General features: G+C 52.5%; 1 protein-coding gene across 1 annotated transcript in view; it reads left to right on the top strand.

The window, feature by feature from the left end:
- Nucleotides 1-15,326, top strand: part of CCDC88C (coiled-coil domain containing 88C) — a gene marked incomplete at its 5' end in the record, with an annotated part of 121,079 nt that overhangs the window by 103,611 nt on the left and 2,142 nt on the right. Inside the window, 5 exons of the mRNA XM_023538363.1 lie at nt 1,945-2,183; nt 6,701-6,889; nt 8,922-8,990; nt 11,152-11,220; nt 11,980-12,269. Of these exons, the coding sequence (XP_023394131.1) occupies nt 1,945-2,183; nt 6,701-6,889; nt 8,922-8,990; nt 11,152-11,220; nt 11,980-12,269 (856 nt within the window). The remainder of the gene's footprint in view (nt 1-1,944; nt 2,184-6,700; nt 6,890-8,921; nt 8,991-11,151; nt 11,221-11,979; nt 12,270-15,326) is intronic.

Raw genomic sequence — 15,326 nt, 5'->3', positions numbered from 1 at the left:
CTCCCTCCGGTCTTCCCAGGCCCACGTTGCCCCTTTTCTTCTCTGCCTGGCCCCCCAAAACTTTTGAGTTTGCTCCTGTGGGGGTGTTGCCAGGAACCCAGTATCGCTCAGCTGACTTCAGCCTTGCTGCCCGTCTAACTCCCTGGGGGCGGACCTCTCCCCAGCACCAAAGGCATCGGTCTGCCCCCAGGAGCTAGCCCTGGGTCTGACCCCGAGTGCCTCGCATCCTGAATGGCCTGGCTGGATCGTCCTTGAGGCTTCTGAGCCTTAGTCTTCAGACAGTTAGGGGTTTGCTCTCCTGAGTGTAGTTACAGCCAGACCCCGGATGCTCCCGCAGGTCTCCTCCAGAGGCTCCTGCACCCCCGTCAGACACTTCCATTCACATAGTCCCACCTTGGCGATCCTAACGGTCAGGAGCAGCACCGAGATGTCTGGATCCCAGAAACACCAGCCTCTGCTGGGCCCCGCAGGCCCCAGGCTGGACTGATGAGTAAATGCACATATTTTATTTAAAATTCGATTGGTTGTTTTTCTTTCTCTGTTCACAGAGACAAATTAAATGCCTTACGGAGACATAAGGAAAAACTGGAAGAAAAAATCATGGATCAGTACAAGTTCTATGATCCTGCTCCAAAGAAGTGAGTCGATTTAAGTTTCAGTGACATAAGCACAGAACAGAAAAGCCTGCTTTGCGCGAGCAGGGTGGAAGCTGGCCGTGCAGAGCAGAGTCTCGTTTGTAGGGCTGTGTCATGCTCTGTGTCTCGGGTCATCAGTTTGCAGGTCTCTCCCATCATAGAAAGAGTTTGAATTTCTTTCAGTCCCGCCCTCCGAGCAGGAGCTGTGAGGGATGACACATGCCAGCTGACCCCAATCGGACAGGCCACAGCCCTTTTAAGGAAGGCTGAGAGTCAGTGCTTTTGAGCCATTAAAGCAGAATTATTAGGTTTTGTCTTGGAACGTAAGAGGACGTAGGAAACGACGCTTATGTTTTAGGCGGGAAGCTCGGGTGAGACGCCTGCAGACCAGCACCCCCCACTCTTCGAACGTGGGGACGTTTTGCCCTTACACAAATTCTGGTTTCACTAGACCCCAGGGCCCCTTCACAAGCTGAGTCCCTGAGACTGCAGGTGTCATCCAGCAGGGCTTCCCCGGGCCCGGGCCCCAGGGGCCGGCCCTTCAGACCGTCCTGGCTCAGCCAAGCTGTGAAGTCAGAGTCACCGTGAATCGTTCAGGGCCTCTCTGTTGAAATCCCAGAACCTCTACCTAAACCTTTTGTTGACAGAGAAATTGAGGCCCAGATGAGGCAGTCAGGTGATTTGTGTAAACACAGTGCTGTTTAGTTGCAGAACCAGAATCAGAGCCCAGGTAGGGGCTCCTGTCATTCCTTGAGAACGCCTCCGGCTCCGGTTAGCTGCAGCTGCATCGCTTACGCTTTAAGTTCAGTTTTTGATTCAAACAGGCACGCTTCCCTCCTCCCCCTCGCCCAGCTCCTCAGCGCTGGGGATGCTCAGTGTGTGCCGGCTTATTACTTCACTCATTTTTAACTAGCGGAAAGTGCAGGGCCCTGGCCCTGTTCCTGAGGAGGGCATTTGACAGAAAAATTACCGACGCAGATTAGCTTGGCTCAGCCCCACTTCGTTTATTTTGCACGGATAATCAGGAGTCGAGAGTCGTGTTTGGAGTTGTTTCTCCGAGAGGCGGTGTGGGTTTCTGCCACAGTAAGCAATTCTACCACCCCTGGGTCTGGGACTGCAAATCACATTCCACCTTCTGAGCCCCAAATTCGATGACCTTGGTGATGGTGAAGAGCCATCATTCTGAACCCCACATCAGTGGCCAACTCCCCAGGCTGGCGATGGGAATCCCAGCTCAGTCAGGGCATCCAGTGACCTGCTGGAGGGGCAGTGAGGGTTGGTCGTGTCCTAAAAGTCTACTTCTGACTAGGAAAAACCACTGGATTGGAGCCAAAGCCTTAGTCAAACTCATCAAACCAAAGAAAGAGGGTTCCAGAGAACGGCTGAAGTCGACCACGGAGAGCTCTCCCTGGCCGCTGGAGTCCCAAGACCCGGCCTCGCCCTCCGCGTCTCAGCCTCTCAGGTCGCAGCCGGAGCCCCCCGAGACCTCCCTGTCGGGCTCAAACGGTGTAGACGAGCAGGACGCCCACAACGGGCCCGTGGGCAAAGGTAGGAGGGGCGGACCCGGCTGCAGGCAGGATGTCAAGAGGGTGGTCCGGGGACTCTCAGGGACAGGGTGGAAGGAACGAGGCAGGGTGTGGGTGTGCCTGAAGGGGGTGTGCTGCGTACACACACATCTGCCTCCTCATGTGTGTCAGCAGCCACGGGGGAGCAGAAACCGTGTCAGTGCGGGCTCCCATCCCGCCACGGTGTAGTCACTTTAGCGTGACAAAGCATCGCTCGTCACGCAGACTGTGGCGAGGACTCGAACATCCAAAGCCGATAGCCACACAGGCACCACGGAGATGAGCTCAGCTTGTGTGTTTGGGTTTCCGTGCGTGTGTCAAAGGTCAGGAGTAAGCCGTCTCTGTGGGGACTCGCCCAGAGCATTTAGCGTGTAACGTGCATACGCGAGGCCTTCAGCAAGGCCTTGCATGGCTCTCGTCTTTTTATCACTTTGAAATCAGGCCCAGTTTTCTTCCCCGACCTGACCTGGCCTGAGTCCCACCACCACGGGCCGTCACTTAGGGCTGTCACTTGGCGTTTACCAGAGGTTTTGAAATGGATTTCTGGCCATACGCTGCGTTTATCGAATCTCGGTGGCTGTCACTGATAAGCAGCACAGTTATCGTGCACACAGATAGAAGGAAAATACGAGCAAGCAAATTGTGGCAGCGACAATTTTGTCAGTTGCCAGCGGTGACTGTGAGACACCGTCGGAGCTGCGCCTTGATCTCAGAGATGTTAAGATTTGGGTGGGACAAGGTACATCTAAGAATCGATTAAACACAGCAGTTACCTTAAACATTGTTAAATATTTAAATTTACTTTTAAACATTTTATGGATTATTCATCCGTCAATCTGCCAAACCTACACCCTGAGAAATTTAATGTTTATGGCTAACGCTAGGACTTCCCAAAGATCAGGCCCATGCCTGAGACTTGGGCCCTCCTGAGGGCTGACATTGCAGCACCGAGGGCCGGTGACAAGCCGCCTTCTGAGTGTGACATGTACACAAGCTTTCAGGGGTGATACTCTCTACCTCAAGTCTTGTTGTGTCACTCGAAACGCAAAACTAAAATGTGCACGTGCACACAAATTGTTGGGGGACTGCTTGCATGTACTGGGAGCATTCTCTGGGCTCAGCACCCTTTTAGCTGATTTACATGCTTTATCTGTCTCATTTAGTCCTGACTGCCCTGTGAGACAGGCACGATTACTGTCCCCTTTTCAGAGCTGAGAAAATGAGGCTTAACAAGGTTAAACATTTGCCCGTAGAGCTGGGATCCAAAGGCAGGTCTGAGACTATGCAGCCAGTGCCCTAAGCCACTGCGAGCACCGCCTGCACTGCAGTTAACGCTGCCTTGGTCCCCAAAGATGCTGAACAGACAGTGCCGCAGAACCTGGGGCGCTGGCGATGAATGCAGTCAGTCCCTTACCTCTGCGGTGTGAGCAGTGGCCACCAGGCGGCACTGTGGAGGAAGAAATAACAGTTCTGGCATTAACTTTAATCCTAAATCAGAAACTGGATAATCAGTTATGTTAATGTATGACATGTTCAGAAAGTTCGACCAACTGTCTGCTTTGATAAGATTATAATTTCAAGGTCACAAAGTATAAGTTCGAAGTAGCAGACGTGTAGGAGATCTAACGGAGTAATTCATGATGTTGAAGGTTTTTTGGTATCAAAAAGAGATATTTTCATTATTTTTAAGTTCCTCATGCCAACAGATGTCATTTTAGATGTACAAGGATTATTCCAGTAGTTCAGGCAGACTATTTCATTACAACAGGCCAGAAACATATCATTAAGTGGTTCCAGGGTCTTTAAACAGGAATGAGAGTAGCATGTGAGGTGAATTGTCAGGGAGCCTGTCATTAAAATGAATGAGTAAGAAAAGCTGGGTCCTCAATTAATAAACATTTAATAATTTAACACGTTGAAATTGAAAGGTGTAATCGAAGCCATTGGCTCATCGAGCAATATATAATTCTCATCACGTGCCGAGTAAAGCCTTGGCAGTAAAATGCCACTAAATTGAATTGAGTCAGAGCTTAAATGATTCACTGAGTCCTGATTCTGTCACCTTGTGGGTATCATTTCCGTCTTTCCTGGGCTGGAGAGGATACTGATTTCCTAAGTACATTTAGCTAATTCGGCGTCATTTGTCATCATTCATTTTATTTATTTGCTTCTTTTTTTTTTTCCTTCCTCTCTTGGGTTATCCTGGGGATCACAATTTAGCAACTCAGCGCAAAAAGAGTCCCTTTTTGAGAAGCAAAAGCAAGGACAAAGACAAGTCTCCAGCGGCCCACCCAGCTCTGTCTAAACGCCTGCGGTTCTGGTCTTCCTCTGACATCCCGTCCTGTCCTAACGAGCCTCTCCCTTTCTCAGAAATCGGAGATTTCTAATCCTTTCCCTCCTACCAGTGTCTTCATCACGTTCCCTCCTCTGTTTCTGAAATTCAAACAAACAACAACAGTACCCAAAGGCCTGATGACCCATAGCGGACCCCTCTTCCCGACCCCTGTTTCAAGCCAAGCTTAAAGTAGCCAGCGTGGATTCTGATTTCAAAAGAGAAGATGAGTTGTCACACCCTCTGGACTGTGTCCCAGTGCAGCAGTTGTAGGGGAGCCTTGGGACATCCGCGCACAGGGCCTTGGGCCCGGATGTCCTTGCTAAGTAAGTCCAGTGGCCGTGTGCTGCCCGCTCTTGCACCTGCAGGCTTACGTCGTGCCTGTGTGTAAAGCAGAACTGGTCAGTTGTCGCTATGCTTCCTGAAATATACAGCCTCTGTCGAGTGAGATTCCTTTCTCAGACTCGCTTTTAAGCAGCTGAATTTAAAACTGCTGCCCTTTGCTCCCCTTCCCCTGTTAAAACACTGGATTCTCGGCTTGTGTGGGTGAGGCCCTTTTCAGACGTGCTATGTTCTGAAGGATTTATTGCTCCATTCAAGCATTTGGTGAGTGAACTGATGTTGCCAAGCCAGAGTTCAGCCCAGAGTGAAGTTTTATGGCTGTGCTGTAGCCGTCTGACCTCTCGGATGCTGATGTTAAAACAGCAGTGGACGGAACATCAGCACGTAAATCACGCCCAGAGCGGGGGGAATGCTGGTCGATAAGAGGCCTTTAGCTACTGCAGTATTTCCTGTCTTCAGCCATTCCTGTACCATCTTCATGATTTTTGCCATACCTTTGTGTCACCTATGTGATTACTTACGTGTTTTCCCTTGAATTGACTCACCATTTCCACTTAAGTTTATTTTAAAAGGAAAGATTATTAACAGTACTGTAAATGGAAAACGAGTATCACTGTAAAAACAAGGTAACCATAAAAATAAATACGTAACTATTAAAGTGTCGAAGTCGGTTGCTGTGGCGCTGACTTTGCCTCGTGCACCGCTCTGGGGTCCCTGTCCAGCCCCCCATCCTCTCCCTGCCGAGCATGCTGTTGGAATCGCGCTGTTTCTCTGCTGGTGGTGCTGCTTGCTCATCTCATCTCCGCCTCCCCCCACTCATTTTCATGAACTCACCTAGTGGATGCCTGTCCCAGTTCATCCCGCCAGACTTGAATCTTGCTTCTCATCAAGGTTATCTTTCAGAATCCAAATTTTCCCGTGGTTTCAAGTCATAAGATTTGGGTGCTCAAAACTTTGCAGCGAGTCCAGACTTTAAGTGGCCGAGGGGTAGGTGGGGTCAGATCTGGAAGAGCATGAAGGGGAGCCAGAATCTCAGCAGTGGGCATGGCTCTGGGTCCTTGGCCCCTTGGGAGCCTGGAGCACGGGACATGCAAAACAGCATTGTCCTAATGCTGCTAGGAACTCCGACGGCATGAACTTTTAACTCGTATTTGGAGAGCCTGTCCTCTTTCCTACTGCTGGGTGGTTGGAGTTTTGTTCCCCGCCCCCCAGTGTTTTTGTATAGATTTTATTTAACTCTGACAAGAGTACATGGTCATAATAGAAATTTTAGAGATGGCAGAAAAGCACAAGAGACAAAGTAAAAATCATTCTTGAAGTCAGTCTCACCATTCAGAGATTAAGACTTCTTCATTTATTGTTAGTGTAGCAGGAAACTTTTTTCTTAAACACGAGTGAAGCCACTTGGCGGGATGCACATCCTGGACCTTGGGGGACTCAGCCACAGGTCTGGAGTGACCCTGAGCTGACATCTGTCAGGGTCTTTTTAAATCGGGCATTGGAGTGACACAGTGATACACAGCAGGTGTGCCTCATAGTTACTCTGTTGGATTTTTACCAACGTTTTGTTCAGCCCCTTGAGTCCTTCCTTAATCTCTCCCAGCTTTTCAGGGCTCGCACTGTGGTCCCTCGCTGGAGCCGGGGCCAGCCCCTGGGGCCTCCGGCACAGGCCCCCCAGTTTAGACAGTAGCCCGTGAGGCACGCAGCCTGGCTTTTGTCCCTGTGGTCCGTGTGCCCTGCCGCTCCTGCTTCTAGGCCTCAGTGTGGTACCCTGCCTTGGCACAAGAGTTTGCAGGCCCATTTCTCAGTGTCCTTCTCTGCCCCAGGCCCTGGGGACCTAAAGCCAAGGCGAGGGTCCCCTCACGGAGGCGGCCTTGACCACACGGACACCTCCGCCGACCCGGCAGCGAAGCCCTGGCCCTCAGAGCTGGGCTCCCGGACCTGCTCGTCCTCAGCCGTCACCACCACCCCTTCCAGCTGCACTCCTGTCTCCCGGCACCCAGGCCGCAGCAAAGGTGAGTCACAGGTCCCTTCAACACCCAGAGAAACGAGCATCTGGGGCCCAAGTCCTTCCTGAAGACCCCGGGCTCTCAGAGGCAGAAGAGGGGGTCTCAGACTGAGGTGGTAAGCGCAGTGGTCAAGCCGTGGACAGGCTTTGGTGTCACACAGACGCAGGTTCAGACCTCTGCCTACAGCTGTGTGACTGGGCAGATAAGTTCACCTCCGAGAGGTCCGATCCTAAGCCACTAACGGGAAAGCCCCAGCGCCCTCCTAACACCCCATTTAGGAGTTTGTGGCGCCAAAAGACATGAGAGGGTCTCTGAACTGGAGGTCCGTTGATAGAGTAGAGGGCATGTGTCCTACACTGAAAACGAGGGGATTCAGAGAAGGGTTCGGAAACCGAACGTCTCCCAGGCTGCCAGTGGCCATGTGTGCTCACATTTTAGACGTGAGCTTAAAATATTCAAGTCATCTGATTAGCTTGAGAAATTCCCAGCAGAACAGCTCGATCAAGTCATGCCAGGTGAAGCCCACGGAAGTTCAAGGACCCTAGACACCTGAGGAGAACTTGCAGCACCAGAGACCCAAACCAGTGCGAGAGGCAGCAGCGTCAACAGACGTTAAGCACAGATGAGAGCTGTAAAATGCCTTTTATTAATATCGTGCGAGATAAGTGGAATTGTACCCATGAAACAAGAACAGGATGCTGTAAACAGGAACAGTCCTGGGGGAAAAAAACACTTGAATATTTAAAATATGCAAACAGAAGGGAAAAGATAAAGCTTAAAAGTAAAAAGACATTTTGCTTCTAATTTAGAGATGAAAATATCCAAAGATAGAGCAGAAAGAGCTGAAAGCGATTGCCGCTGGGGTGTTAGAACTAGACGAGAACGGGAGAGGGTTATTTTTCATACCACCCCACCTATTGGACACCTGAAACCAGGGGCGTGCTTAACCTTGGTTTGACAAGCGAAGCAAAGACAAAGTCCCCGTCTCAAGGCTCGCTTAGCTGCAGGACCCGGTCCTCGTTGTTTACAAGTAGGAAACATCCTTGGGAGTGGGCACAGGGCAGCAAGCAGTCCTTCTCTACTCCTGGCCAGACGCTGGGAGTGCTAGTCACTGTTGGATGTCAAGGGAATTGTGCCAAGTGCTGGCTGGGACAGGCATGCTCTGTGAGGCCAGCATGGTAAGGGTGCGAGGGTGTCTGTTATCAGCGGTCTGCCCCAGTCTCCTAGGCTCTGAGGGTGCAGAAGCCCTACTTGGTCTGGGGCAGGAGCTGGGAACACCGTTTCCTTTGGCCTGTGTGGCTCAAAGCCCAGCCCTCCAGGCTAACCCGTGGGCCAGCTCAGCCTGGATCCCCTCCCTGAGCCGGAGCCCAGGTCTGGATGCATCACTGGCCGTTGGCACACCTGCAGAGCCTGCACCGCCCACAGCTGTTCCCTGGCAACCTGTTCTCATGCTCAGGTGGACGTGTAGCTGCAAAATGGGGACCCTGTTGTCATTTTGGAGGGGGCCAGAGCCTGCATCAGAGGGAAACTGGGAGGCTTGAGGCACGGGACATTTTACTCCTCCCCAGGGAAAGGGCAGTTGACGGTGGCCTGAGGATTCCAGGCTGTTTCTGCTTAGCGGCTGCCAGTGCAGGATTCAGCTTCCAGGGGACCAGCGTCCCCCGTGGGTGGTGCGGCTGGACCCCGAGAGTGGAAGGGGCCCCCAGGGAGCTAGGTGTTTATTCAGCTGCTTTCACCACATCGTCCTTAGGCTGGAACGCCGCTTTTGTCTGGAGTCCCAGTCATGGCACAGGCAGAAGTGCAATTTCAAGTTAAAATGAAAAGGCGTTGGGACGGTGAGGCTGTCCCAGCAGCAGAAACACAGAGAGGGATAGTACAGGCAGGTCCTACGGGCACAGCCCACACCTCCCCCTCACCCCCAGGAGCTGCCACCACGCCGGTACCAGGCAAGAGTCAGAGGTGACCGTCTGGCGAAGGGCCCAAGGTTTCCCTTGGATTTTGCAGAATCCCTGACTCACCAGCCTTATTTTCCCCATAGGCTATAATTCAGATGACAGCCTCTGTGAGCCGTCTCTGGAGCTCGAGTTCACCAACCACAGGCAGTGCGGTGAGTGGTCCATGCGTGTGCCCCCGGCCTGGCTGCTCAGATTTTTCATCAACACTCCTTTTCCTTGAAGCTAAGAAAAGTCCAACACACAGAATAGGCAAAAGTACAGTTATTCTGTCGAAGCAGGAATGGGGGGGGGGTACACAGTTATTCACCACTCCTTCCTTGCCCTCCCCAAGGGCCTAAATCTACAGCTTCTGCTTATATACCTCCAGTGATGGGGAAGTCACTCCCTATTGAGCATCCTACTTCTGGAGGCTCTGACGCCCCTTGCTTTAAAGGAATTTTGGTGACTCACACAGGGAGCGTTGATTGCAGGGAGGTCTCACTGTCCTCACTTGGATTTTAGTTGCCCAGAGTAGCTCCAAGGCGTATTTGCCTGAGGAATCGTTAAAGCACTTCCTACCCGATTCAGGCATATTGTAAGTTTCTGCAGTAAGGAAACTGAGTTCTACCAGTCTTCTCAAAAATTAAAAGCTACTTTGGGTTTTTATAATTTCTGAAAAACAAAATCCTAGAAGGTTGGGAAGCTAATTAAAAAACAAACAAACAAACAAACAAAAACCTCAAAAAGAGTTTATGTTGGATTCAGCTTCTGAAGCGATCAACGATGACAGTAGGACCTAGCATTATCTTTTACCGTATCCATCATCCAAAAGTTTGATGATGCTGACATTTGTGGATATGAGCGCAGACATTTACAGTTTCTGTGAGTAAAGACAGGCTCTGTGGTGGAGCAGCTGGACACAAGGGAGCCCCTCAAGTCTGCGCTGCGTGGAGGGTAACACAGCAGGAAGAACCTGCTGTCGTTCTTGGTAAATCTCACACTTTGGCCAGATTTATGCTTAATCAGGAGACAAAAAGGATTTTCTTCCCTGTTCTGATTCCTCGAGCTTCACTCAGGAAAAAGAAAGCGAAGCAGTTGGCAGAGCTGCGCTCCAGTGAACACAGGTGTTTTCAGAGCCCGCTGATGTGGGTCACATTTGCCTTTTAGTGAAACTCATTTCCTTTTTTAAAGAGATGTGCATTTTTTTATTTCAGATTTTCCTTTCTCAGAGAGGGGACTTAGGTTGCTTTTGCGCTATTCATGAAAACCACGTGTGTTTTGGCCCACGCCCATACCCCGTTTGCTCACAGGCTCTTCTGGATGCCTGCTCTTCGCAGAGCGCATCAGTCCTGGGCGGCTGGGGGCCCCGTAGACCCAGGATGTCCAGAGCGGGCCAGCAGCAGAGTGTGTCCTGCTTTGTCTCCCGCCCTCAGTGCCAGCTCTGTGCAGGGATGATGGAGACGCCGCCCCGTCCCCCAGCTGTTCATCATGCAGCAGGACAAACGCTGACACGGAGCAGGCTGGCGAGGGCCGTGGTACTCTGTGTTGGAGGAGAGGACCAGGAGGGACCACCTGCCCTTGGCAGGGGCAGTGCCACCTGCCTGCAGCTGGGGTCCACCCTCTGATCCAAGCAGGCACACTCCGCAGCCAGGAGGACTGGTTCCCCGAGCACTTGTCACCGTGAAGGGTGGTTTTTCTCTTTAGGGCAGATGTGAATTTGAGACAAATAAAGCAGAGGAGCTGAAGGACAGCAAACAATCAGGAAAAGCGAGCACTTTCTTTTCCTCCTGGGGGTCCCAGCACACACTCCCATGTTCCCCCGGACCTCAAAGTGAGACTGCCCTGCACACAGACGCGCTCCCTCGTGCACACGCGCACACACTGCCATCTCATCTCCTGGCTTCCATCCTCCCCAGGCTGCACTTCCGTAGTCTCGGCAGGGGCTTCCACATGTGTTCCAGAAAGCTCCATGCAGCAAGAGGGGTCGGCTCCACCCCCCGCAACCCGTGGCTTACCCAGAGCAGCCCCCTCTGCCCGCTTTCTGTACTGAAGCTCTGCATGAGGTTTCCTTTGTTAACAAAGTTGTTCTAGGCCGCAGCCCTTGACCTCATAAAAATAGGTAACACACGTTGTCATTCTGGGTAGCCTACTGTGTGTGACTCCTAGCACTCAGTGGGTGAAGCTAGAGAATCCCACAGTGTGTCCTTCCTGCAGTGTTCGCCTCAGCTTTGGCACAGAGTTACTTGGTTGTGTAATTTTTTCAGATCAGATGGCTTAGTCTGGGATATGCCTGCTCGTGGGCCCTCCGTGTTAAGTGTCACCGTTTCCTTTCAGCGTCCCGGCCAGGTAGCTTAGAGAGCAGTAGAAATGCGTCCAGCGACAGCTCACCCCTTAACCTGAAAGGTGAGTTGGCTTTTCCTTCTGTGCACTCTTTGGTGGATGTGGATGTTTGGCTCTGGGCTCATATTATTTTTATAATTTAAAAACACAACTTACAAGACTCTTAAATGCATTACGCGTTTGCATTCCTGGAGGAGAGCAGCCGGGGCCACCCCACCCCTGTGAGTGCCCAGGGCCTCTCTCCTCAGAGGGGCCGGGACCGCAATTTCAGGCTCAGGCCTGAGAGTTTTAATGGGTTGGGGTCCAAATCTCGTCACCTTCGCTCATCAGCTCTGGGCACCTGGCAAATCTCCCGTCCTCTGAATCCAAGTTAGTTCATCTTAAGAATGGGGACAGTACCAGTAGTTCTGTTCCATTGTGGTCAGAGGACATAGTGGATGACTTTGCTTCCTTTAAAATCTTGAAAGTTTGTTTTATGGTGCAGAATAAAACGTCTTAACGATGTTTCCTATACATTTGAAAAGAACCTGCATGCTTTCCCAAAAGAGCTAATGAGTGTGGTGCCTTACAGCTGTTAATTTAAATTTTAGCCAAAGCTTTTTACTTTTATCTCAAGTTATTTTGTTTATAAATGCCAGGGGACTTCTAAAGAGTTCCAGAACGTCCTCGACACGCAACATGCCTGCCTGGGAGGAGTGCATGCTCGGATCTTGAGAGAGGCGCTCTCCTTTGTCATGGAGCCAGAGGCAGCACAGAGCCCGTGGGAGGCACGCGAGTCGAGGAGACTGACTGACAGTGTCCCTCTGTCACCCCGACACCCAGGTTCCTCCGACCAGCTGCACAGCAGGTCCGAGAGCTTCGGCAGCGAAGACCTGGTCCCCAGCAGAGACACGACCAGTCTGCCCCGGGATGCCAGCACCTCAGGACGCACCTCCGTCAGCCGCCATGAGTGCCCCCCACCCCGGAATGGGCCTCTTCCCCCGGAGGGCCTCCAGAAGAGGGGCGCAGCCCCACCTCGTGCCGGGGTGCGGCCCTGCTCCACCTCCCCTAGCAGCGAGATGGTCACCCTGGAGGAGTTCCTGGAGGAGAGCAGCCGGGGCCACCCCACCCCTGTGAGTGCCCAGGGCCTCTCTCCTCAGAGGGATCAGGACTGCAGGCAAAGACCTCAGCAGCAAAGTCACAGGGAGGGATGGGGATCGGGGTGGGGGGGGCGCAGCCTGGGTGCAGAGCTGGCTAGGATGGGGGCGCATAACCAGTAGCCAGCAAATCACCGGGCGGTAGCAGCCAGCCGGGACCTCGGAGCCCGTTTTCCCCACCTGTGAGGCGAGCGAGCAGAAAACCACTGGGGACGGTGAGTGCCCGCCGCCTGGGGCATCTGGAGGAGATGTGGTGAGACCCCGCCCGCAGGGTTAGGGTCTCACGCAGCTTCCGTGCCAAGCCCCGAGCACCCCGCACTCTGAGTCTCCACCAGCAGAGGCTGGCGGGTTTTCCTGTGAAGGGCCAGATAGTAAATATTTTAGTCTGTACAGACCCTGTTGCAGCTACTCAATTCTGCAAGAAGCAGAGGACCACCTGTCAATGAACGGGCATGGCTGGGCTCCAGGAACACTTACCGACATTGACATGTACATTTTTAAAATTTTCACGTGTAACAAAGTACTGTTCTTAAAAAAAAAAATTTTTTTTTCAAGCATTTACCTATTCTTAGCTCACAAGCCATGCAAAAACACATGGCAAGCTAGAGTCAGCCCGTGGCTCCGGTTTGATGAGCTCTGCTCTGCAGCTCCAACCCCCTAAATGTCACCTGTATTAGGAAACCCTCCTCTGTCACCTTTCCAGTGTCTCAGTTCAGCTTTTCTGAAGTTGCCTGGGCATCTTTTACTCTGAGCGAATTCGGCAGCATGAGCTGTTGAGTTTTTGAACAGATGAAGTGCACTGTCTTAGAACTGAGACCTTTTAAAGTTTTTTGATGCTTCACTCTACACAGTTGAACTTTCTCCAGACACATAGTAAACTCTGTGACCGGCATTAATAGAACCCAGTGACACAGAGAATACAAAATCTTAGTTTGGTAGATATTTATCGAGCACCTGCTATGTATTAGGCAGTAGGCGTGGTGCCTGCTCTCAAAGAACGCAGCAAACCAGTTATTCAGTTGGTCTTTCTCATGTACCTGCCTAGTCTCACGGTTGGACCTGAAAGGAAATAAGAAACATGGTGCCTGCCCTTTTTTCATTTCTACTTCTGTCTTCAAAGCACTTACTGTGGCCTGCCCTTGCGAAGTTGACAGTCCGATGTAGTGGCTCTCAGACTCCAGCGTGCGTCCGACTCTCCCTGGCCTGGACACAAGCTGGACCTGGAGTGTCTGACTCAGTAGGTCTGAGATGGAAGTCCCCACGAATTTGCACCTCACTGAGGTCCCAGACGCTGCCCTCTCCGCTGTCCAGGCATCAGACAGTGAGGCACAGACAGGATGGGATCAGAGAGAGCGGGTCAGAAATCAGGATGCCTGCCCTGGAAGGCTTTCCTTCTCAGTCCTCTTCTGATTCTGTCAAGCGAGTTTTCTTTCCCTCTGCAGCTCTCTGGGCGGGGGGCCCCTGGACTAGGGCAGGGCCCTTCCCCACTTAGCCCTACGCCGGCCCTCAGAGTGCCCACCCGTCCCTCATGCTCTGTGCTAGCGCCTCTCCCTCTCCCGCCAAGCGAGAAGAGCAGACTCGCCACAGCTCCCTCCAGAAGCTGATGCCCAGCCCCTGAGAGCCACCCCCCCCCCCCCTTCCATCTTCCCAGGGCATTCACCCCACCTAACCCCGCAAACCTGACACCTCCTGAGCGTGCCAGGGGAAGTCACTGCAGTGCCTCCACTCCCTGAGTGGAGATGATGCTGGGAGGGTGTGTAACAGGATGGGCTCCCTGGGTGTCCAGACCCCAGGGGAGTGTCCTGAACAGGGGTGTCAAAGACTTACAAGTGGGGAGCCGGTGGCGGGGGGGGACGCGTATTGAAAACAGCTCCACAGTCGGACAGCTGTGGGTTCGAATCCCGGATCTGCTACTCTTCAGATGTGGGACGTGCTTAACCTCTATGACCTCAGTTTCCTTAACCTAGTAAAGGTTGTTTTAATACCGCCTTAGCCTTGCAAGGTCGCGTTGAAAGTTAAACGAGTTTTGTGCGGGTTTTGTCTTTGTTTTGTTTGCAATTACATCTGTGGTTTCTAGCCCAGTGCCTGGCACATGGAAAGCAGTTGACAAAGGAGACCATTAATGACCGCAGGTCTTAGTGCACGAACACCCAGCATCTGTGGCTCTTAATTGGCGAGTAAAACAGCAGATTGCGTCTCTGTCAAGTTGAGTGTCCAGGTGTTTTCATGGGCCAGGAGTTGCTGGCAGGTGCAGATGGCTCCTGAGCTGCTGACCCGTCCTGCAGACTGACGTTCCCTGGCACGGGTCCCAGTGGGCCAGGGTCTGACTCCGTCAGCTCATGACCCCTCTCATCGTCCTCATGAACTCCCTTTCCTCTTATGGCGCCCACCTGCCTCAGGAAACACCTCCACCTGGCTCCTCCCAGCTGTGACGTGCTGGCAGAAGCCTGCAGTTAGCAGAGCAGGTCAGACGTTGGCCTCTGTGACTCTGCCTGCCCCCAGGGTGGTTCCCTGGCCAGCTGACGTCCAGCCCGGCTGCAGCTGCTTGAAGGGAACAGTTTGGCAGGGCGGGCTGTCCCCCTGTGCGGCTTCGTGTTTTCCTGGGTGGTCTGCCTCTCCCGTTTCCACCCACCCCCGTTGCACCTCGCTCTCCCCAGCCTCAGATCAGGAGAAAGGTGTGTGTGGCAGGGAAGGACTTGAGTGCGGTTGGTTCTGGCGTTGCGGGAGGTGGTCTCATATCTTCCCTGTGTCCCGAAGTGAAGCCCATGCGATGCGTCAGAGCATGGTGGTCTGAGGAGGAAGGAGGTCCAGTCCGGCCAGTCAACTTGCTGGAAAAATGAGTAGATTGAAACAGGTGGCTGTGGTCAGGCTTCCAGTCCTGACCTTTCCATAAAATGGGTGAGTTGTGGGGGAAGCCAGTTCCCCCCAGGTCTGTTTTCTTGCTGACAAAGTTAGGGGGCTGCTGAGTGATGTGTGGGTTCTCTCCTCGGTGATCTGTGTATTGCCACCTGCCCCCCCACACACACACCATCT

Source organism: Pteropus vampyrus, unplaced genomic scaffold (genome assembly GCF_000151845.1).
Source record: "Pteropus vampyrus isolate Shadow unplaced genomic scaffold, Pvam_2.0 Scaffold219, whole genome shotgun sequence".
Taxonomy (NCBI): Eukaryota; Metazoa; Chordata; class Mammalia; order Chiroptera; family Pteropodidae; genus Pteropus; species Pteropus vampyrus.
This window is presented reverse-complemented; position numbering and strand designations above follow the sequence as displayed.